Below are 22,880 nucleotides of genomic sequence, written 5' to 3' on the forward strand. Positions count from 1 at the left end.
TCAGTCATTTGAATCTTAATGATAATAATAAAGTGCAATGAGAGAACATCGCTCCTTCTGACTGGATTAGGAAAACATTCATTTAACATTGTCACAGCAAATCAATTCACGGTCATCCATAAAATGGTCTCCAGCACAGATCCCCCTGCAGCTCCCTCCTCCACACACAGATGTTCTGATCCACAGAGTGATGTTTGTTCTGGGTTAAAGTCAAGTCCAGCAGAGGAGCACCTGCTGATGGAGAGCAGACAGATGAACTACAGCAAAATCACGTTTATTCCAGCCATTCACAGAAAAACACATTTTCTTACACAAGAAGAAGAAGAAGAAGAAGCAGCAGCTCCAGTCAGTGTGGTATCAGTACTCAAAGTATCCGGATACTCGCTCCAGTCTGCAGTGATGCGTGAGGCTGCAGCGCACTTCCTGTCGGGTCACGTGCTCCTGTGTGTTGACTGGAGAAATAATAAAATCAGAGTGCAGCTCTGCAGCAGAGAGGCTAACGGCTAACGGCTAACGGCAGAGCTAACTGTCCGCAGCGGATCGATACAGCAGAACCTTCAGCACCGCCGGAGACATGAAGACACCGAACAGACGGACTGAAGCATGAGTTAACCTGCAGGGAGCCGCTAACGCTCACAGGTAAGAGTCATCTCACCTGTGTGGATGCTGCACAGACCTCCTGCTAAGGCTAACACAGCTACGTGGCTAGGCTAGCTGGTTAGCTGACTCCGCATATCAGTAATTAATAGTTTTTACCGTCGCGTGTGTGCGAATCGGCTGCTTCTCTCCGTGTGTCCGTCCGAGCAGATGCTGATGGAGAGACGAAGTGTTAGCAGTGTTAGCTTAGCATGCTGCAGAGATTCAGGCAGGCCGGTGCTGATGATGCTAGCGAGGAGCTAGCTGAGCTAACTGACGATGCTGAGAAACAGATGGAGTCAGAGAAACAGTTAATGTGTCGGAACCTGCATGTTGGTGTTCAGCAGTCCTCAGACTGGACCTGTCAGCTGGACCGAACTGGGTTTAGGGTCCAAACTGGTCTGAAGTCGTTACTTTAGTTCTGCTTTTACAGATAAAACAAAGGTTTCACAAATCAGATACTGAAATCTGAAGTCATCGTGTTCATGAAGTCCAGGACTGGACCCGGTCTGATGTGGTCTGATGTGGTCTGATGGGATGAAAGCAGAGGAATTCATATGTTTGTTCCGTTTTTAATAGTAACTTTATTTATATAGCACTTGAGTAACAACACACTGTACATACACACAACAGAGAACAGTGAGTGAGTCACAGAGACACACAGACAGACGAGAGGAGGCGACCTGATGACAAAAGGTTCAGCTGATGTGTTGAGTGTGTTTCAATATGTGAACATGTTTTATTAAAAGGTAAAATGTGTCTGGAAACAGTTTTGACGCGTGTCGTAGAGCTGCAGAGACGCTCTGGACCACAGAGCTCGTTCTCCAGATGTAACGAGACATGAGACCAGGAGAAACGCCACATCAGCATTTTACTAGTTTCTTCAATGACAATTAAAACTCATCTCAAATGTAATCATCCGTAATAATCATGAATTACATCACAATCGCAGTTTCTGGTTTTGACCGTGTCGTGCAGCTGCAGCTGGTCTGATGTCAAACCTCCTCAACCTGTCAGACGAGTCCACGTATACAAACCACATTAGAAAACCACATTGTTACACAACATTTCTGCTGCGTACGTTTGACTTTATGTTCTCTATCATTTATCTGGTGACTGTAAACACTCGTGGTGTAAATGATCCTGAGAGGTTCTGATGTTCTGATCCATTTATAACACAACCCAGTTACAATCAGACGTTCATCATGTCAGAGTCACAACTGACGAAGTGTTCAGAGTCCAGCTGCAGGACGCATCAGTTTAAAAGACTGTGTGTGTGTGTGTGTGTGTGTGTGTGTGTGTGTGTGTGTGTGTGTTTCAGGGTGATCAGGTGTGTGTTTGTATCAGCAGCAGGATGCCCATCCCTCCCCCTCCTCCCCCGCCACCAGGGGGACCCCCACCTCCCCCCACCTTCAGCCAGGTAAGTGGACACACACAGTCATCATCATCTTCATCATCATCATAACTATCTCTTCCTCTACTCTTCTCCCGCCTCGCTCTCTAACGCTTCGTCTCCTCGTCATCACTCATCTCCTCTCTCTGCCTTCATCCTCCTCCTCCTCCTCACCCGTCTCCTCTCTCTGCCTCCTCCTCCTCCTCCTCACTCGTCTCACACGATGATGAAGAGCTGCAGGGCGACACGTGAGCAGCACAAAGAGGATTTTAGATAGTGGGAGGGAGACGAAAGCTTCCAGCGTCGTCACGGAGACAAAAACCTCCGTTCTCCTGAAGTTACTTTTAGTTTTTGGAGCTGAAACGATCAGCGGATTAATCGATTAGTAGATTATAGTGTTGTCAAAAGTATCCAGGTATCGATACTGATTACTCAGAATGGTTTCAGTACTCACTTTAACAGTATCGATACTTCAGAGCCACATCGACTCCTCCAGAGGGAAACTGACTCGGTGCTGTGGTGCTGAACACACAGTGTACAGTGCTCCAACTGTGAAGCACATTGTTCCCCACGGTGTTGAATATCGGTGTTTTTGAAGGTATTGCATCCAAGTTAGAAACTCCAGCACCGTGATAAAGTATCAACACTAACAGAAATAATTTGCAGCGAGTTAATAATCGATTACTCTCTCTGTCAAACATCACATCGCTCCAGCGTCTCCGATGATTCGCTGCTTCTCTTTTTACTACGTGATGGTGAAATGAACGACAGGAGTGTGATGACATCATCATCTCAGCATTTAATTTACATGTTTTACTTTTTTTGGGACATTTATCAAGAAAATAATGAAAAGTTTTTGTCGCTCAGGTGTGAAAAAAATGTCATTTCTCCACAAAACGATCAAAAAGGTTTTAGCATGGCAGCGTTTTGTCTCCGCGTGGTGTCCGTCATGTCATCGTGTGGATGAGCTGTGGAAATCATCAACAGTTTCATGTTAGTTTGTTTTTTAATAAAAACGGTTTGTGTAAATGATTCTAGTGTTACGTTTCTTTCATCAGCTGCCTGGTCTGAAGGACCGACGCTGCCAAAAACTAAATAAATGAATATGCCATTTAATTCATCCAAAATAATGTCGGCATTCATTAATTTATAAAATGTGACAAAAATCTCAGTTTTATTTTTCTCCGTATTAATTTAACTATTTATTTCCCAAATAAGCAAACTGATTTATTTATGTATTTTCTTTAGTATCATAAATAAGTCCATTTTAAAAAGAATAAATAAATAAACAACATTTTAAAGTGTATAAATAGAAGAATTGATAAAAAAGGTAAATAAACAGGATTTAAACATAAACTGAAATCTGTCACATTTTATAAGTGAATGATTGTAATATTACTTTTGCTGCATTTAATGGCATATTAATAAATGTATTGAGTTATTTCTTCATGTTTGAACATGTTCCCTGTGAGGAGACTCCATTTTGAATTGACAGTAGACTGACGGCGTCCTCCCCCTCTTTCCTCCCCCCTCCCCCCTCCAGGCCAACACCAGCCCCCCCCAGCTGAGCAGAGAGGAGGCTAAAGGTCGCGGCGCTCTGCTGTCCGACATCTGTAAAGGCGCCCGGCTGAAGAAGGTGGCGGTGGTGAACGACCGCAGCGCTCCGCTGCTCGACAGTAAGAGCCAAACACCAAAGAGCCAAACACCTCCCACAGATCACCCATACATTCGCTTATACCAGTACCTACACCAGCAGCAGGGCCAGCCTAAACAGCAGGGGGCAGCGTCCGAGGAGCAGCAGAGGACGGCCGGAGATAAGAGCGCTGCTCTGACACTAGACAGTAAGAAACTAAGCTGTGTGATGCTGAGGAGGATGCAGGAGGCAGCAGGGTTTCAGCCAGCCGCCACGTTTCCTGTCTGAATCAAACAACCAATCAGAGCTCAAGACGCAACAAACTGGACTCAGTAAAACCCTCCAGACTGATGATTACATCGTCCAAATTTAAAATAAAACTCCAGAAACTCATTATTAGACAGATTAAAACCCTCAGTGACGACAAGTTACCTCTCAGTTTCATCAAAACAGTTTTTTTCCTCCCCCCCCCCCCCCCCCCCCCCCCCCTCATCATCTATCAAACAGAAACGGCTCCAGATGAAGTGAACTGGTTTGTTTCACAGCTCAGGATGTAAAAACAAACGATGGAGGTTAGCGTCACCGCGCTCTGAAGTCAGACACATGAAGGGAAATGAATCATCTGCTGTGGGAGTGTAGTGAAGTGAGCGTGCTTTAAACATGACCGTGACGTCAGAGAGCAACTCAGAACCAACACGGGACAGATTCAGAACTAGGAGCTCATTAACCGGACCGAGTTCACGTTGGTTTGTAGCTCCACTGCTGATCAGACTGACGGCTCTCATTAACCCTCTGAGCTGAAGTCACACCGTCATTGATCATATTGACCTTTAACCAGGCGATGATACAAAATGTGTTTGGGACCAACAGAGTAAATGACAAACTGGACCGAGCGCTGACGACAACAGAGCGCGTCATCTCATGCGGTTACCATAGTTACCTCTCCTGGCAGCGTTAGTTACCGTCGCTGTCGGGCGACTCGGCGTGAGACATGAGGAATAATGAAGCGCTTGTATTCGAAAAAGACGCAGAAAACTCTCGATGAGTTTCCTGTTTGTCCTGATGACGCTACGCTGAATCACAAATCCATGTAGAAGTCAGAAAGAGGAGCGCTAGTTAGCCTTATGAAGCTAACAGAGCTAACAGCTAATGAGCTAAACACACAGCAGGACTGAGAGTTTCTGTTCAGAGGAACATGAAGCCAGAAACTTTGAACTGCTGTTCAATGTGTTTAACTTCTGCTGTGAGTTTTAATGAACCGGCTTACAGGAACATTACCGCCCCCTACTGGACTGGAGTGTAACAGCACACTGTTACTCTCAAGTAGCTCATGTAATCATAAAGTTTGCGTACGTACCGTGACATCTTTGAGCAGATTCCTCAATAATATTGTGTTCTTTTAATTGATACTGATATTGATTTCCTTTCGTCTTTTGGTTTATTACAGCCTGTGCACGGTCCAGTAGGAAGCTTATCTGTTAATAATAGTAATATATTTCATTTGTAAGCGTCTTTCAAGTCACACAAGGAAACTTTACAAAGCCAATAAAAGCGGTCCATGCAAAGAAGACAATGATAATACAAGAACAGCGAAGACACACGACACATTAGTTCTTACCAACAAGTCTGCACCAGATAAATGTACTAAATACTTCAAAGTACAGTTTAGAGGTAAAAGTACTTTGAATGCAAACACTGTAATTAACCACTATCGATGATGATCACAGTAAAACAACATTTTGACTTCAGGACGGTTACAACAGTTTCCTGGACGGGGATGGAAACAGTTAGTCCTGCTTTGAACCGGACCGGTCTCAGGACGGGTTCTGAATCAGCTGATTTCATTCTGTTCATGTTTTACTGTTTGTTTCTGTTCCACCTTTTTCTGTCCCTCGTCACCTGATACGTTCCTGTTGTTTGTGTTGACTTTTACTTTGACCTAATGATTTTACTGCTTTAATTCCTTTTGTTTCCTTCTGTTCTGATCTTTGATGAATCGGAGCTCATCGTGGTCCAGATTTAAATATTTAGATATTCACTCGCACAGTGCCGCAGGGTTGCTGTAGCTGGACAGGTTAAAATCACATCACCTGTTCTCTGAGGTGACATCGACAGGTGTTGGAGCGGCTGGTTAGAACAGAACCTGCAGCGTCCTGCAGAGCGCCTGTTGAACTGATGCTGTCGGCTGTCCGGACTGATGTTACACAGAGTTTCATCTCAGACTCATCCGTCAGACTCTGACAGTGAAGATCACTCGTTAGCAGAGTGAATCTCGTTTGTTTCAGCTGAGAACAACCAGAAAAACATGAATCCACAGTTTACATGTTGGAACTCATTTGTTGAAGAACTGACGTCATGAGACAGAACTGACCGGACTGCAGACAGAAAGCCTCAGTGTGTTTTTTAATAATTACACTTGAGCACGTCATCACTTAATTAGACAGTCGACAGGAAGCTGGACTCAAACCAGCTCGTGGTCGATGCCTCCAGATCAGAAACTCAGTTGGTGGCAGCACAAGGACATAAATTAAGGGCAGATAGATAGAGAACAGTAAGAATAAGTAATTAGGATTATATGAAACTAAATAAGAGTAGAAATAAAAATATAAACTAATCAAGAGCAAATAAACTCATCAGATGTCTCCGTACAGCCCTGAGGTCCCAAACTGATCTGAGGAGACCATGTTTACAGCCTTTATTAAGATGAAGTCTTCACTGTAGCTGCTATGCTAAAAGTGTTAGCGTGCACCCCGTCTGGAGGGAGTGAACGAGCTTCAGTGGTTTTCTGCTGCTCGGATCAGTACACTAATGTTCAACAACAAAAGTTCCACTTGCAAACTGATTGGACCGACAGCAGGAGTCGGTGATGAGTACAACTCTGTCAGTCCTTCACAGCATTGATACAGAGTGTGTTAGCATGCTAGCTTGTTAGTTGATTTATTAGCATCAAAATGCTGTGAGTTGCATGTGAATTGTTCTCACGAAGGCGCTCGCTGTAACGCTAAGCTAGCTGATGAGCTTCCTGTTTACCTGCATCGGAGGAGGGAGTGTAACACCTGGCTGGACGGCACACGTCTGTCACCGTCTGATCTGTACTGAGCATGTGCAGCTCTCAACAGAGATGAGAATGAAGTGCGATGGCTCACTCCTTTGCTAAATCCATCATCAGCTCTGAAAAAACAATGTGTTCAATTCAGAATATTATTATTAAGACTTTTTAAAACAAGTTGTAACGTCTGATGAGGTGTGTGATGTGAGTACTGATCGGACCGTGACGGACATCTGTGGTTGTTGCACAGACGGGATGTAGTTGTGTAACAGCTGCACAGAAACATCTGATTGAACCTCAAACTCTGATTTATTCCAGCCTGCTCTCATTCTGCTCCTGATAAGAGTCACGCTGGAATAAACCAGAATTAAAGGCTCCCGCAGGTGTTTTCAGTAACTCTGGTTCACCGACCTCTGCTCAGGTGAGATGTGGGCGGAGCTACGGTAAGAATGATGTGAGGTCACCGCACTAATGAGGATGAAAATGAAATAAGTTGTCCCGCCTGAACAGGAACAGGAAGTTTAAACACACCCACAGTCCTGAGGGGAGGTCGGATCAGGGTGCAGAGGCTTTAAATGACTTTTCTTTGATAGACTCAGTGTTCAGACACAACATGGAGTTAATTTAAAAGGACATAAGAGCGGCCTTCACTGCTCCTCTGTCCCTAAACCAGCATCCAGTCAGAACCAGTTTCTGTATCTCAACAAACTTCAGGGTCGTGTTATCGTTCTGATTGGACCGTCTGAACTTCTCTCTGCTGAGATGATTCAACAGTGAGAACTTTAACAACGACTTTAAACGTTGTGTTTCCTCAAAGAGAGTCCGGGGCTTTTATCTGTCAGAGCAGAAGGTACCGGGCCGATACTGGAGACAGGCCTTTACTTCTAATTGATTTGCGAGTATACTTGGTCGTATTTTGTTTGATGCAGGCGTGTGATGCTAACGAGCTGCAGCGTAACCTGCACCAACTCTTTATTGCATCATGCTGTTAACACGATCTCAACACCTCCTTTATCTGTTTCAAATCAAAGCCCTGTCGGCTTGTAGTGAGTCCAGATCCCCACATTTCCTAATGAGGATTTTACTGATGGGCTGAAGCTCGTCCAAAACCCAAACACTCTTCATTTACTGTCATAAGTGACAAAGACGAGCAGCCACTCCTCACGTTAAGAAGCTGCAACAAAGTGTTTCATGTTTTCACTTGAAAACCACTGAAAGATGAATCCATCGTCAAAATAGTTGCCGATTAATTTATCTTTGGATCAATTAATCAACACGTTTTGATAAAAGTATGATTAATTGTTACACTTATTAAATCAAAGAAAATGTAATTAGACTTCATGTTTAGTTTGACACTTTATGTACCAGGAGTTTATCCTGGTTCTGTCCCCGGCCTTTATTTGAGTGAATCAGGTGTTTAAGTTTCTGCGATTTGAGGTGGAAATTAAAGCAAAGACGAGTTAATTTAGAAAGATTTTAATTTGAATAAACTTTGTTTATTTCTCAGGTTGTCTGGAGGGAATAAACAAGATCTGTCAGATTTACACGAGATGAAACTTCATTTTCTGTCTGAACACGTAGAAAGAAAATGTTTCTTTAAGAGACTGAAACTGTTTGAAGCTCTGAGCTCCGAGCAGCCGCGTGATGTCACAGCTGTTAATGTTTCCCACTGTCTGTTTGTCATCATGTTGTGCAGTCGATGATGTCATCGGAGCTGCGTTGGAGCGTAAACACTTCATTAAATTTTCTCACCTCACCTCACCTCACCTCACCTCACCTCACATCACCTCGCCTCAGTGTCTGACATGTCACCTGATCTCACCTGCATCCTCCTCACGTCACACGTTCATCCATACAGTCAGTGATGTCATCGTAGTGTCAGTGTAGTGTAGTGACATTGTACCCTCAGGAGGCGGAGCCCTCATTCACCTGTCCAATGGTTGTGGTTCTCAGAGCCCAAAGGAGGCGGGGCTGCAACAGGAGGAGCCAATGGCAGTGCAGCAGGAAGCCCGTCAGGTTCTGTTCCACCAATCGGAGGCCTGTTCACAGGCGGAGTTCCTAAACTGAGACCAGTCGGAGGTGAGAAGAGTTCGACTGTTTATTTATTAATGTGAATGATTTTGTTTATTTTAGTGTTTGATTATTATTTATTCATACTTCTATAGTATTTGTTTTTATTATTGATTCAGGTTATTTTGTTATATTTTGTTTTTAGATTTTAAGTTAAATTTTAAATGTTTATCTTTGTTTTTTACATGAACTTTTTTATTCTTACTTTATATTTATTATCGTAGCGTTAGTATAGTATTACATTTTTATTTTTATTTTACTTATTTTAGGATTTATTTTATATATCATTTTTATTATTTCAGTTTTTCTGTTCCGCTGCTTTGTTTGTTTGTTTGTTTGTTTGTTTATCTGTTGTTGTTTATATTTACGTTGTTTATAGCTGATTAGATTTTGTAAACGTTCTTGCAGACGGTTCCTCTGGACGTTCTCCGTCCACTCGAGCCGCAGCGCCCCGCCCTCCCAGCCATCGCCATGACGACACGGAGAGCCCCTCCCCTCAGGCGTTGTCGCCGATGGAGACGTCTCGCTCCCAGCGTCCCTCGCTGCCAAACCTGTCTTCCTCTCCCTCCCCCTCCTCCCCCTCCTCTGCAGCCTCCTCCCCCTCCACCAGCATGAAGCACTCCTCCTCCGCCCCCCCGCCTCCTCCTCCTCTCTGTCGCCGTGGTAACGCCCCCTCTCCTCCCTCCTCTAATTACAACAGAGCTCCGACCCCTAACAACACCCCGCCCCTCCCCTCCAAACCTCCCCCGTCTCCTGGCAACACCAGACGCCCTCCCACCTCAGGTGGAAACCCCACCTCCTCCTCCTCTCTGGCCCCGCCCCCTCCACCTTACCGCATCACTAACGGTCCAACAGGCGGTGACGCGGCGCCCGACCTCCCTCAGCGTCACAACTCCCTCAGCAACAAGAGGACCGCCCCCTCACCAGGAGGCCACACCCCCACCAGAGGCCCCGCCCCTCCTCCTCCCCCCGCTTCACCCACCCCTTCCCAACAGGGCGCCAACAGGCCGCCGCCCCCCGTCAGAGACACGCCAGGTAGAGGAGCAGGTGAGATACTTACACTGCCTGAGTGATCAGATGTCATTGATCCGCTGATCACCTGTATGGATCACCTGTATTGATCAGCTGTATGGATCACCTGTATTGATCACCTGTATTGATCTCTCTCCTCAGCTCCTCCTGTCCCGGGCCAGTCATCAAGGGCAGGTGGCAGAGAAGCCCCGCCCCCGCCTCCTTACAGGACACATGGTAGCCCCTCCCTCTCTTCTGACCCCCCCGCCAGAGGGAAACCTCCTCCCCCACCCACCCGCACCCCCGCTGCTCCTCCCCCGCCTCCCCCTCCTCTCCGTAACGGACACTCCTCCTCCACCTCCTCCTCCATCCCTCGTTCATTCGTCGGTGAGTCCCTGTCGTCTCTCCTGCTGAGGTTTAATGAACTGCAGCTGATTCATCTTCTCCTCAGTGTCTCCACACGAGCTTCAGTCCAGCTCCACGACTTCATTCTTCTCTCCATCATCTCTTCTCTCCATCATCTCTTCTCTCCATCATTCTTCTCTCCATCATCTCTTCTCTCCGTCATCTCTTCTCTCCATCATCTCTTCTCTCCATCATCTCTTCTCTCCGTCATCTCTTCTCTCCATCATCTCTTCTCTCCATCATCTCTTCTCTCCATCATTCTTCTCTCCATCATCTCTTCTCTCCGTCATCTCTTCTCTCCATCATCTCTTCTCTCCATCATTCTTCTCTCCATCATCTCTTCTCTCCGTCATCTCTTCTCTCCATCATTCTTCTCTCCATCATCTCTTCTCTCCGTCATCTCTTCTCTCCGTCATCTCTTCTCTCCGTCATCTCTTCTCTCCATCATTCTTCTCTCCATCATCTCTTCTCTCCATCATCTCTTCTCTCCATCATTCTTCTCTCCATCATCTCTTCTCTCCGTCATCTCTTCTCTCCATCATTCTTCTCTCCATCATCTCTTCTCTCCATCATTCTTCTCTCCGTCATCTCTTCTCTCCATCATCTCTTCTCTCCATCATCTCTTCTCTCCATCATCTCTTCTCTCGTCATCTCTTCTCTCCATCATCTCTTCTCTCCATCATCTCTTCTCTCCATCATTCTTCTCTCCGTCCTCTGAGCCTCCACTTCTCCTTTATCTGTCTCCACCTCAGTTTGTTGTTGTTTATCAGATTAAATGTAGTTTTTGTTGACGTGTCGTCTCGTCTCTCCTCCTGCAGACGATTTTGAGTCCAAGTATTCGTTTCATCCTCTGGACGACTTCCCTCCTCCGGACGAGTACCGACACTTCGCCAAGATCTACCCCAGCAAGGCCAACAGAGGTACACACTGTACTACAGTACGACACGTCTCTGTTTGAACTGGACTGTGAATGTTGTAGCAGTCTGTAATACGACAACTTCTTTTGTGATTAATAAAGTTCTCTCTCATCTTAGCCGATCACACACATTGACAGGCTGATATTAATCAATATACAGACACATTCTTCTCAGTTATCCTCGTTTCTCCTCCACAGTCGGACAGAAATGATCTGAAACATCTATTTTCATCAGAGGAGTCAGAGTCACGTCCTCTCCTCCAGGAGAAGTTCAGATACTTGTGTAAAAACAGCCGCTGGTGAAAGTACAAGTATTGATTCAACTTCTGTACTCCAGTAAAAGTAATAGAGTACAGGCTCTGACATGTACTCAGAGTATCACAGCAAAAAGTCAAAGCTAACTGAAGCAGAAATCGTTTATCACACGTAGATTATTAAAGGAACAAACAATATCCGATCAATACCGATACTGATCAATACTGATACTGATCAATACTGATACTGATCAATACCGATACTGATCAATACTGATACTGATCAATACCGATATTGGATCGGATGTTCCTGAGGTCTGAGTGTGATCAGTGTTTCAGCCTGAGGGGGCGCTAACGAGCTGTTTGTTTGTTTGTTGCAGTGATGAGAGGAGCTCCTCCACTGCCTCCTGTCGGCAGGTGAACCATGAAGACTACAGCACACACACACACACACACACACACACACACACACACACACACACACACACACACACGCCTCCATCCTGTTTGATGACATCACGTTCAGCTTCGTCATCCTCCATCACCGCCTCATCTACGCTCACAGCTGATTGACTGAGGAGATCTGTGATCACGTGACTGACTGTTAGAGAGCCGATGAAGAGGAGCAGCGATGAAGAGGAGCAGCCGATGAAGAGGAGCAGCGATGAAGAGGAGCAGCCGATGAAGAGGAGCAGCGATGAAGAGGAGCAGCCGATGAAGAGGAGCAGCGGTGAAGAGGAGCAGCCGTTCTGTGAACTTTGAGCTCGACTTGTTTCGGCTCCTTCGTCAGTTTTAGTTCTGAAGGTTTTTTTGTTTGTTTTTTTTGCACATGCACTTTTTGTTTGAAAGACGAGCAGCTCCACGTGCAGGTGTGTGTGTGTGTGTGTGCAGGTGTGTGTGTGCAGGTGTGTGTGCAGGTGTGTGTGCAGGTGTGTGTGTGCAGCTCATGAAGAAGTTGAGTGTGTGGAGCTGAAAGCTGCTGCGGCGTCTCTTCCGGCTCGTTGAAGTCCGAACTAACATCACTAACATGAAACATGAAGTTCTGCTGTGTTCTGAACAGTTTGACGTTCTGGGCCGGGCTCTCCTCCAGAGCCTGACGAGACGGTTCCTTTCAGTCCATCTTCAGATTTTCATCTACAAACAAAACAAAATGAGTCTCGTTTGATTTAATTCAAATGATTTTATTTTCCAGGAATATTAAAGTTTTTACTGACGTTAGTGAAAGTGAACAAAATCAGCTGAGCAGAAACAAACTGAGGAGCTGAACCGCTTCACAAAATGTTGAACTGTTCCTTTAATGCTCATAGTTCAGACGTCCTCAGAAACCAGGAAGACAAACTCCCACTGATCTCTGCTCCTTCAGAGGACCGGATCTGGATCTGGATCTGGATGTGGTCCAGGAAACCTGTGACCTGTACTGGGGTCAGTTTGAGTCCTGTCAGGTGTCGAGACGGTCCGGAGGGAGTTTACAGCAGGACGACGTGTGAAAACACCTGTAAATACTTCAGCTGCATCATCGTCATCAGTCACGCCTGTCCTGGTGACGTGACGCTTTATTTTGGCGGGACGTGGCCTGATGTGACCACACGGGTCAGTTTCTGAGGAGGACGAGTCTTTAAGTGCCAAGACGGACAAAATGAACTCACCTGAACTCACCTGCTGCAGGCCGCTCAGCGGGTCGTACCATGTTGGTGCGGCGTGGGGGGGTGAAGGGACAGACAATCAGTCAAACAGGAAGTCTTCTGCCTGCAGGAAGGACTCTTCCTTCCTTCCTTCCTTCCTTCCCTCCTTCCTTCCCTCCCTCCTTCTTTCCTTCCTTCCCTCCTTCCTTCCCTCCTTCCTTCCCTCCTTCCCTCCCTCCTTCCCTCCTTCCTTCCCTCCCTCCTTCCCTCCTTCCCTCTCTCCTTTAACTACAAACTGAACTTGTTGCATGTCGTCTTCATTTCAGCATTTTGTGTTTGGCAGCATGACGGCGACGCTTCAACTTTCTACCTGCAGTGTTAAATAATTACCCATAATTCAAAGTGTTTCAGTTTCACCTGATGTCAGAGTCACAGCGTCCTCGTTTAATGAGGAAAGTGTCAGTTAGTGAGAATTAAGGAAGAAGTCATGAAACAACAGCTGTAACAGAAGAAGTGAACGTTATTATGAGTCGTAACGTTTGAACGTTCAGAGATGTTTTATTAGAAAAGTCTTCATTTTAATCACTAAAGTAAAACATGAACATAAAGTTGTGTTTTAAAAAGAAGTCATTACTATAAAAGTAACTCTGAAATATCATAACTTCATGTGCAGAAACATTGTGTTATGAGAATCGTCGCTTCTGTCGAGGTCGAGAAGTTCAAGCTCAACATCACAAGAACGTTTGAGTTCAAAACAAAACGTATCAATGAAGATCAGAAAGATGAAAATCAAAATAAAAGTCAACAGAATTGAACCTTTTTATATTTTCTCATTAAATTACAACTTTATTCTTTTTACTCTTTAATATTGTGATTCTCTTCACAACCTTCTGACTTTATTCTCACGATGACAACTTTCTTAATATTAAACGTTTTTGTCTCTAAACAGTTTTAACAAATGTCTTTTGTCCTCAGATCGAATCAGTCGCAGTTCGTCTTCATGTCCTGTTTTTAAAAGCGAAACGGTTTAATGAGACAAAGTCAAAATATCTGAAGAGAAATATTTTCTAATATGAGAATAAAGTAAAATAAAAAGTTTAGATTTTGAACGAATGATGAAAGTTTGAAATGTTGGAAACAGACTTCATCTGTATAAAACCACTTTCTAACGTTAAATCACAGCTTTCTGAAACATTATGTCTGATTTTGACTTTTTTCGTTTTTATTCTCACGACATTCAGACTTTTACTCACAAAAATACAACTTCATAGTTTTAACGCTGATTGTTTCTAATGAACTTTATCCTCAGTTCTGACACTTTGTCACAGTTGTCGTTAACTGAAGCAGATGATCGACTCATCGTCTCCTCTCGGTGCCACGTGACCACAGTTTGTAATCACGTCTGGATTCGTGTTTTTCATCCTGAGTGTTGATGGATCACGGGACCCAACACTTTTCTGTTTTCACGTTTTATTCATTTACAAAAGATGATTCCAGGTTTGAAATAATCTGCGCTCTGTTTGAAGATTTGTGACGTCGCAGCTCGTTAACGGCCTCGTTAATGTTTTCAGGTGATTATTTTATGATCTGAAGGAGTCTTTGTGTTTCTGTGGAGCTTCAGTCACAGTTAAAGATGCTTCACCTCCGCTGTCAAATGTAAAACTACAACTTTCTCCACGCGACTCCGTCCCCGACCAGTCCACCTCCCTGCTGCCTCCGGCCTCAGCAGGCGGAGACGGCGGTGGATCTCTGTGGCTGTGCGATAGTTTGATGTGGGGAGGAAGTTAAAGACGCAAAGGACAGTCTGAACGTGAGAATCCAGGAACAAAACAAATAAACTGTCATAAAAAATGAAGTTCAACATGTAGAAATTTACAAAATGAAGACACAATTCAAACATTAAAGCAGATTTATGTTTTTTTAAAACACTTTGAGTTCTTTGTAGAAACAAAATGTGTTTTTTGTTTCATTTATTTTTCTTTTTAAATGAAATGTTGCTGAAATCATTTCAGTGTTATTGTTGTAATGGCAGTCAAAAAACCTTAAATCGTATTATTTTATATTCATTTTTAATATGAAGGTGCATTTTTTTTTTTTTTAAGAGTAGTGGAGAAAGTTGTGAAGGTAGCTTCTCACCAGACTCCATTCAAAAATCAGCTAATTTAATGTTCTCTTGCCGGTGGGCAGAATGATCTGTGTCATAGCTTCTAATAATTAAAATGATGTCTGTCAAATCTGGCTCACTAACGATGTAACACTTCACCTCAATTTGATGTCAATTTAATCTCTTCAGATCGTTCGCTACCAGACTCCATTCAAAAATCAGCTAATTTACTGTTCTCTTACTGGTGGGCAGAATCAAAGTGCAGAGTATGATTACTGAATAATTTTCAGTTATTTCAGGTAAATCCGGCTCACTAGTGATCTACTGGCAACACTTCAGTCGGATGGCAACTTAAATTTAGGTACATTTTCTGTTCAGTACCAGAGTCCATTCAGAAATCAGCTAATTTTACACCCTCTTGGTTATGGGCGGCTGTTGAGAGGTGACAGCTGGTAAATGTTTAAAGTCCAGTGAGGACGTACGGTGGCTCCTCTTCACTGAGTCCACAGCCGCACTACAGTTGTGCAGAAGAGGTAGCGATGCATTTTTAACTGCGACAGGAAGTCCTGGCCGTCTGTTTGCCTTACAAACTGTTCGCTGTGAATCTCGTTCTGTCATAAATTGTAAAAAGCTTCTAAACAAACAGAAACGTGTTAATAAATGTTAATAAAGTGACTTATTTCCTGCCTGGAGGTCAGGCAGTCGTTCTAACTGTAGTGATGATCGTAGCTTTAGACTCACTGGGACTGATGGTTTGTCTGGTCCCAGTTTAACAGCATGCTCTCTGACCGCTCTCTGTACTTTAACTGCAGCCGTCTGAAATAAACTGTTGATCATTGTTCTGCTTCCTCTCGTCACTTTCCCACCTTCTCTTCTCTTCACAGAGTCAAACAGATAAATGACTCCAGCTTGGTGGTGGTGTTGTTGTTGTTGTTGTTGTTGTTGTTGTTGTTTGTACCTGCTGGTGTTTGCTGTGGTGTGCAGACGTCGAGCTGCTGCAGCTGTTTGTCTTTGACAACATGAGAGCAGCAGCACATTTATTAACTACTTTAGTCAGCAGTCTGTTCTGATTGTTATTTCCTACCTGACAGAAACACCCACACTGAACTATTTAACATCAGTGTTTATTAGTTTATATATCAGTATTTATTAATATTCAGTGTTGGTATTTTTGACTTGTCTTCAAACAGTTTTACAGTCCTACTGTTGCAGCCGCATCATTTTTCTTCTCATCACCTTATAACTGATGACATCATCATTTATATTACTCATTAAAAAACATTAGTTACAACATATAAACCCGTCACAAAACATGCCATAATTATGAAATAATGATTGAATATTTAAAAAACGGAAGCACACAAAGACAGCAGTGAATTATGGGAAGCTAAAATAATAAAATCTAATTCAAGCAATTTAAATAAAATTGTAAATACTACACATACAAATTGATTATAATAAATGAAATGTTAATGAAATGTATTTTATCTTCAGTGAGCACGTTCTTTACATTACAGATGATTTATTGAATTTTTTAAAAACAGAAGATTTTTATAATTAAATTAATAAATCTAATCGATTAATGTATTTTAAACATTAGAATAAGTAATTGAAAAGTATTGAAGAGGTAATCCATCAATAATTAGTCAAATTAAAAAATGAGCTCATAGTTTCATGTCAGTCTGCTGCACTTCTGTCGGTGAACACTGGGGGGCAGCCGGTAACTCTTCCGGGTTCAGAGGTGACCTCACCGGAAGCAGATGAAGAAAACACAGATGTCCACATGGGAACATCAGCAGCTCAACGCAACAGACAAACTGTGTTCACGGGTCTGAGGGCTTAAATCTGCAGTTTTCTGTCTGGAGTTTGGTTTAGTTGACTTCTAAAGAACATGGAGGACGTGAGCGTGATCACGCTGCCGGTGACGGAGGAGAGAGCTCCGGCCAAGAAGAGGGCTCGACCGCCGAAGTTTAACGCGAGGCACGAAGCGCAAACCCGGCAGAAGAACGTGAAGAGGCTGGCGGTGCTGGGAGAGGAGGACGGCTCGGTGAAGCTGCTGGAGGAGCTGGTGTTCGGGGCGGAGGACGAGCTGGTGGAGAGACTCGTGGAGGTAACTTCTCACCAGACCCCGTGTAAAAATCTGCACGGTTTCATAGTTTTCTGTTAACAAACTTTCATTCAAGCTCGTCCCGACCAGAATCCATTTAAAAATGTGCTGATTTTACGTCCTCTTACTCCTGAAAGGACCTGTGACAAATGTGCTAACTTGCTGTAATTTTTTAATAATTTCTGTTAAATCCGTATCAACCAGACTTCATTCAAAAATCATCGTAGTTTAAGTCCTCTTGGTTTTGGGGAAAGTGCTCGTTTCTGAAACAAAATATATTTGCTTAATGATTTTCACTGGGCTGATCTCCACCAGACTTAATGAACAATTGTGCTAATTTAACATTCAGTTGGTCATGAGCAAAGGAAAACGTGTCTGAGAACTAGATACGGTAACTTTGAAGAGTGTCCAGGTGTTTCAGGTAAATTCAGCTCGCTGGTTCAGACGTCTCACGTCTGACATGACTTCAGTCAAGCTCGTCGCTGTTGTCTCGCTGTGTATTTGTCTTGTAGATGATGATAAAACTCAGGTGGTATTTTACAGAAGTGATGGACTTTGCAATGTTTCTGTCACAGGTCCAGTTGTTCTCACAGTTGTTATTTGAGTGTGATATTTGTGCCGACACACTGAGCTAATATTCAAACATCATACACAACCTCGTGTGTTGTTATACCTGAAGGTTCTCATCACAGATAAGCCGGGGAAATTAAAATTGTACATTTTCTGAATGGAGTTTGGTTTATTGTCAGAAAATGGAGATTAATTATCCCTCTCTCTTTGTTCTCCTCATATTTGCGTTCTTCTGTTGCATCTGAGTTTTCACCTCTCGGTGCTCTGTCACTCTCGGGTCTTTACCTGGATCTTCCTCTGACATCACTTCCTGTGTTTCAGCGGGTGGATGAGCAGCAGGCCGACACGCTGCTGCTGGAGGACGGAGTCGATGAGTCGGGGGAGGCGGAGGCCGAGGACGAAGCTCGTCTGCAGCCGCAGCCGACCAGAGGAGCTGCCTGGGTGGACGAGGACGACGAGCTGGAGGAGGAGTGAGTGTGTCTGTCTGTGTGTGTCTCTGTGTGTGTGTGTGTGTGTGTGTGTGTGTGTTCAGGTGTTTAATGTGTTTGTGTTTCAGGGTGGACATGAAGCATCGTTACCGTAGAGACCTGATCAGAGGAGAGGCGGAGTCCACCATGACCAAACAGAAACTACAGCAGAGGATGAGAGAGCAGTGAGTACACACACACACACACACACACACGCACACACACCTGGACACACACACTAACCTGCTGTGTTTCAGGTTTCAGAGGTCGATGGGAGGGACGCCATCGTGGGCGGACAGCAGCGCAGTGAAGAAGAGGAAGAAGAAGAGAGGTGCAGATCCTGATGTGAAACGTGAGACTCTCTGATTAAAGGATTGTTGGTGAAAATTCAGACGTGTGTTTCTGTTTCCTGAAGATGATGACGATGAAGACGAGGACGAAGACGAGGAGGATGACCTGCTGAGGAGGACGGGAAACTTCGTGGCGTCTCCAGACAGCCTGCCCAGCGGCGTCCTGAGGGTCGGACACTTCCTACAAATCAAACATCAGAAATGAATGTTTAGTTAAAAGTCACTTCCTTAATAATGAATAAACCAGTTAATGCACCAACGATAATATAAAACATAATTGTAGGTCTTCATTTAGTTACATGTGTCTCTCTGGTCTCAGATGAAGAAGTGTCTTCATGCTAACAGCGCCCGTCCTTCAGAGGACAGACTGACCACCGTCCAGTTCCACCCCTCCGCTCAGGTCGTCATGACGGCCGGCCTCGACCAATCAGTCTCCCTCTTCCAGGTACAGACAGCCAATTGGCTCTCTGTGACATCATCAGACAGGACTCAGAGGCAGGTGGACATCATGTGACTTCTCGTTTTGTCCTGCAGGTGGACGGGAAGACGAACCCGAAGATCCAGAGCATCCACCTGGACCGGTTCCCCGTCCACAAGGCTCAGTTCAGCCACGACGGAGAGACGGTGATCGCCACCAGCCTGAAGAACAAGATGTTCTACCTGTACGACATGATGGAGGGCCGAGTCACACCTGTGCACACGGTCAGAGGTGAGTCAGAGGTCAGAGGTCAGGAGGAGAGAACAGGGCAACATGTTCACAGACGAAACGTTTATCTGAAGCGAAGCTGCAAGAGCTGTGGACAGTTACTGATCTCTGGGCTCTGATGGATCGGTCGGGTCAGTCTGACCCCAGAGTGTCGTCCTGTTTGTGTTCAGGTCTGAATGAAGCCAGAGTGAAGGAGTTCACCGTGTGTCCTGAAGGAGGCGCTCTGCTGCTCACAGGAACCAACGGATACCTGCACCTCCTCACACTCAAGGTGACTCTTCTTCTTCTTCTGTCCTCAGTTTGATGTTTTTACAGTTTGACTCTCTGACGTTTTACATTTTAGTTAAAACTAACTCTGTGTGTGTGTGTGTGTGTGTGTGTGTGTGTGTGTGTGTGTGTGTTCGCAGACTAAGGAGGTGGTTCGCAGTATGAAGATAAACGGTGACGTCAGCGGCGTCGCCTTCTCACACGACGGCAGCAAAGTCTTCGCCAACTCGGGTGAGTGTGTGATGTTCAGAGCAGGTGTGACATCACTCCTCCACTTCCTGTCAGTCATGTGATCAACCTGTGTGTGTGTGTGTGTGTGTGTGTGTCTGTCTGTGTGTGTGTCTGTGTGTGTGTGTGTGTGTGTGCAGAGGAGGGGGAGGTGTATGTGTGGGACATGCGCAGCAGTCGGTGTGTGAACAGGTTCACAGATGACGGCTGTGTGAAGGGAACGTCCATCGCCGCCTCACCCAACGGACGGTACCTGGCCTGCGGGTAAGACACGCCCACCTACACCATCCTGTCTTCTGATTGGCTGATAGCCATCTGTCAGTCAGAATCATATGTGAGGAGATATCAAATCAAAATCAGCAAAAAGATCAGTTTGAACCAACTTTATTATAAACATCTGAAGATTATGGTTTACATTCAGAAGTGCATTAAAAACATGACTAATTTTAGAGTTTTGTTTCCTTCAGGACGATTTTAAAAACTCTTTCAATTTTAAAGTAAATTATTATTAATGTGTCAGTTTATCACCAGTTTATTAACCAGGAGAAACTAATTAGTTTTTTACTGAATGAATCGACGTCTCAGAGCGACGGAGGAAACTTAATCACACCAAAATAAAATCCAAAAAACAAATGTAGTTATATTATTTATACCATTATTTAATTCATAAAATGTGACATTAATGGATATTTATGTTTTAAGTTGCCTGTATTTATTTATCTTTGTATTAGTTCACTAATTTATTTACTTTCCCATTTAATTTTTTAAATTTCCTTAATTTATTTATTCATTTTTGAATGTCATTAGCATAATGATAAAGAAATGAAACAGTTAATATATAAATCAGTTTGGATAAATCAATAGGGAATAAATAAATACGTTAAAAAATAAATAAAATGGAACATTTCATGGGAAAGAAACTAAACGGGCAGTTTATACAGAGATGAACAGAAACAGTGTTGATCCTCTCTCTGCTCCAGCTCTCAGTCGGGCGTGGTCAACGTCTACTCCCAGGAGGCGTGTCTAAATTCAGCCAATCCCAAACCTCTGAGAGCAGTGATGAACCTGCTGACCTCAGCGACCTCCCTGGCCTTTAACCCCTCCTCTGAGGTCCTCGCCATCGCCTCACGAGCCGAGGACGAGGCCGTACGACTGGTAAGAAGATGATGATGATGATGATGATGGTGGTGATGGTAGTGATGGTGATGGTGATGGTGGTGATGATGGTGGTGATGATGGTGGTGATGATGGTGATGATGATGGTGGTGATGATGGTGATGGTGATGATGATGGTGGTGATGATGATGGTGGTGGTGATGGTGGTGATGATGATGATGGTGGTGGTGATGATGATGGTGGTGATGATGGTGATGATGTCATTACCCCTGCGTGTCCTGCTCCAGGTGCACCTGTCCAGCCTCACCGTCTTCTCTAACTTCCCCGTGTCGAAGAAGAAGCTCGTTTATCGAGCCAGCTGCCTCGACTTCTCGCCACACAGCGGCTTCTTCTCATTGGCTAACAACAAAGGACACGCCCCTCTCTTCAGGTGAGACATGACATCAGCTCCTGTCAATCAAATTATTTAAAATATTGAATATTACAGATGAGCTTCTGTCGTCAGAGCCTCGGTTCTGAGCGGTCAGGACTGTCCAACTCCGACATCCTCGCTTCTGTTTTCTGTATTTGTTTCTATGCGTTTATTTGTCAGTCGAACGTCACTTAGATTGTTAATGTTTTTGTATTATTATTTTTATCCCTCCCGCTCCAGCATCGACCGAACAAGACGTACAAAAATAATCTTGAGACTAAACAAACGACAGAACTGAACCCTCGCAGGATATTCAGAGATACTGTATGTTAAAGACGAGGCGTGGACTGATCACACCAGAACCGTCTGTTTGTGTCTTTATCAATCTGAACAACAAACCTCACAACACACAACAGAAAATCAGTTTAACGGACGGCGACACGTCTGCAGCTGCCGGTCAGGTCAGAGTTCACTGAGGATCTTGTCTGTTTCTGTGTGTTCAGGTTGCTGCATTACAAAGACTTCTGAAGACGAACTCTGGAGGCTCGGTCCGACCTGCTGACAGGACCGGTCCGCTCTTCTCTCATGTTCTGACTGCCACATGTCAAAGTTTCACGTCTGTCATTTTCATTGAAACGAGGAGAAATCTGCGGCGATCTGGAGACGGAAGATAAATCTGAACGCTGCTGGATGATTTTGAAAACGATCAGCAGGAGCAGAACGTTAAAACGTGAAGAATCTGTGTGGAGTTTGGTGCAGACGAGACGAGTCGTGTGACGGAGGCAGACAAACTGCTGCGCCGGATGGTTTTTACTGTTTGTATGAAGAGAAATTATAAAAGAACTTCAACATCTGCTCGCTCGTTTGTTTGTTTGTTTGTTTGTTTGTTTGTTTGTTTTGACTCACTCAGACGACTCGGCTAACGAGAGGCGACGCGTGACTAACGATCTGATCAGGTGACTGTTTAAAATCAACACTCGTTAATCGAACAGTTTTTACAGATTATGTTTTAAAGCTGCAAAAAGAATAAATAAAGTAAATAAAGAGTCTCAGCGTCGACTGATGATTAGAAATGAAATGATAAACTTCTGATTTTAGACTCAAACGTCGACAGAAATCATGTTTAACATAAAACCTCAACGATAATGAGACAGTCTGAGGCTGCAACACGCAAATAACATAACTTTAAACATTTAAATCACCATTCTGACCTGAATGTCTCAGTCGTCTCATCATTCATAATGTTTGACTCTTATTCAGACTCAATGTGTCAAAGTATGAACATAAACAACATTTTGAACATTTAAACCAGAATAATTTATAATTTTAACACTAAAACCAAAACGTCAAACCTTCCAGAAACTGAGACGTTTATTTTCCAGCAGCTTCAAACTAAAATACAAAGTTAACAACAAAACAAAAGTCATCTAAAGAACGTGATGTTTGATCAGCAGGCTGCTGTTACACACGTTACACACGCTTCGCTTGTTTTAATACATTTAACCTGATGATCAGAAATCTGATTTCATCTCGTTTATTAAATTATTACAATCATGACGAGAAG

The 22,880-nt window shown here is 44.1% G+C and overlaps 2 protein-coding genes across 4 annotated transcripts; both read left to right on the top strand.

Moving 5' to 3' along the window:
- The first annotated feature begins 388 nt into the window (after positions 1–388).
- wipf2b (WAS/WASL interacting protein family, member 2b) lies at positions 389–15,931 on the top strand. 3 transcript variants are annotated; one of them, XR_014623832.1, is made up of 9 exons: positions 389–639; positions 1,958–2,056; positions 3,573–3,870; positions 8,665–8,790; positions 9,190–9,828; positions 9,955–10,179; positions 11,016–11,117; positions 11,748–12,242; positions 12,273–12,290. XR_014623832.1 is itself a non-coding variant. In XM_084370439.1 (8 exons), the coding sequence occupies exons 2-8, from the start codon at positions 1,991–1,993 to the stop codon at positions 11,786–11,788; spliced, it is 1,497 nt and encodes a 498-aa protein (XP_084226565.1). In that variant the 5' UTR covers positions 389–639; positions 1,958–1,990; the 3' UTR covers positions 11,789–15,931. The 3 variants fall into 3 exon arrangements, 2 of the variants coding, with proteins under 2 accessions (XP_084226565.1, XP_084226566.1); XM_084370439.1 differs by having other exon boundaries at positions 11,748–15,931; XM_084370440.1 differs by having other exon boundaries at positions 3,573–3,705; positions 11,748–15,931.
- Positions 15,932–16,827: 896 nt separating this feature from the next.
- utp18 (UTP18 small subunit processome component) lies at positions 16,828–22,171 on the top strand. Its single transcript, XM_084370551.1, has 13 exons — positions 16,828–17,203; positions 18,092–18,240; positions 18,327–18,422; positions 18,495–18,568; positions 18,653–18,756; positions 18,907–19,032; positions 19,122–19,296; positions 19,464–19,564; positions 19,701–19,791; positions 19,929–20,052; positions 20,769–20,943; positions 21,192–21,334; positions 21,820–22,171. The coding sequence occupies exons 1-13, from the start codon at positions 16,985–16,987 to the stop codon at positions 21,842–21,844; spliced, it is 1,602 nt and encodes a 533-aa protein (XP_084226677.1). The 5' UTR covers positions 16,828–16,984; the 3' UTR covers positions 21,845–22,171.
- The last annotated feature ends 709 nt before the right edge of the window (positions 22,172–22,880 follow it).

Source organism: Pagrus pagrus (genome assembly GCF_965226575.1).
Source record: "Pagrus pagrus genome assembly, chromosome: 13".
NCBI lineage: Eukaryota > Metazoa > Chordata > Actinopteri > Spariformes > Sparidae > Pagrus > Pagrus pagrus.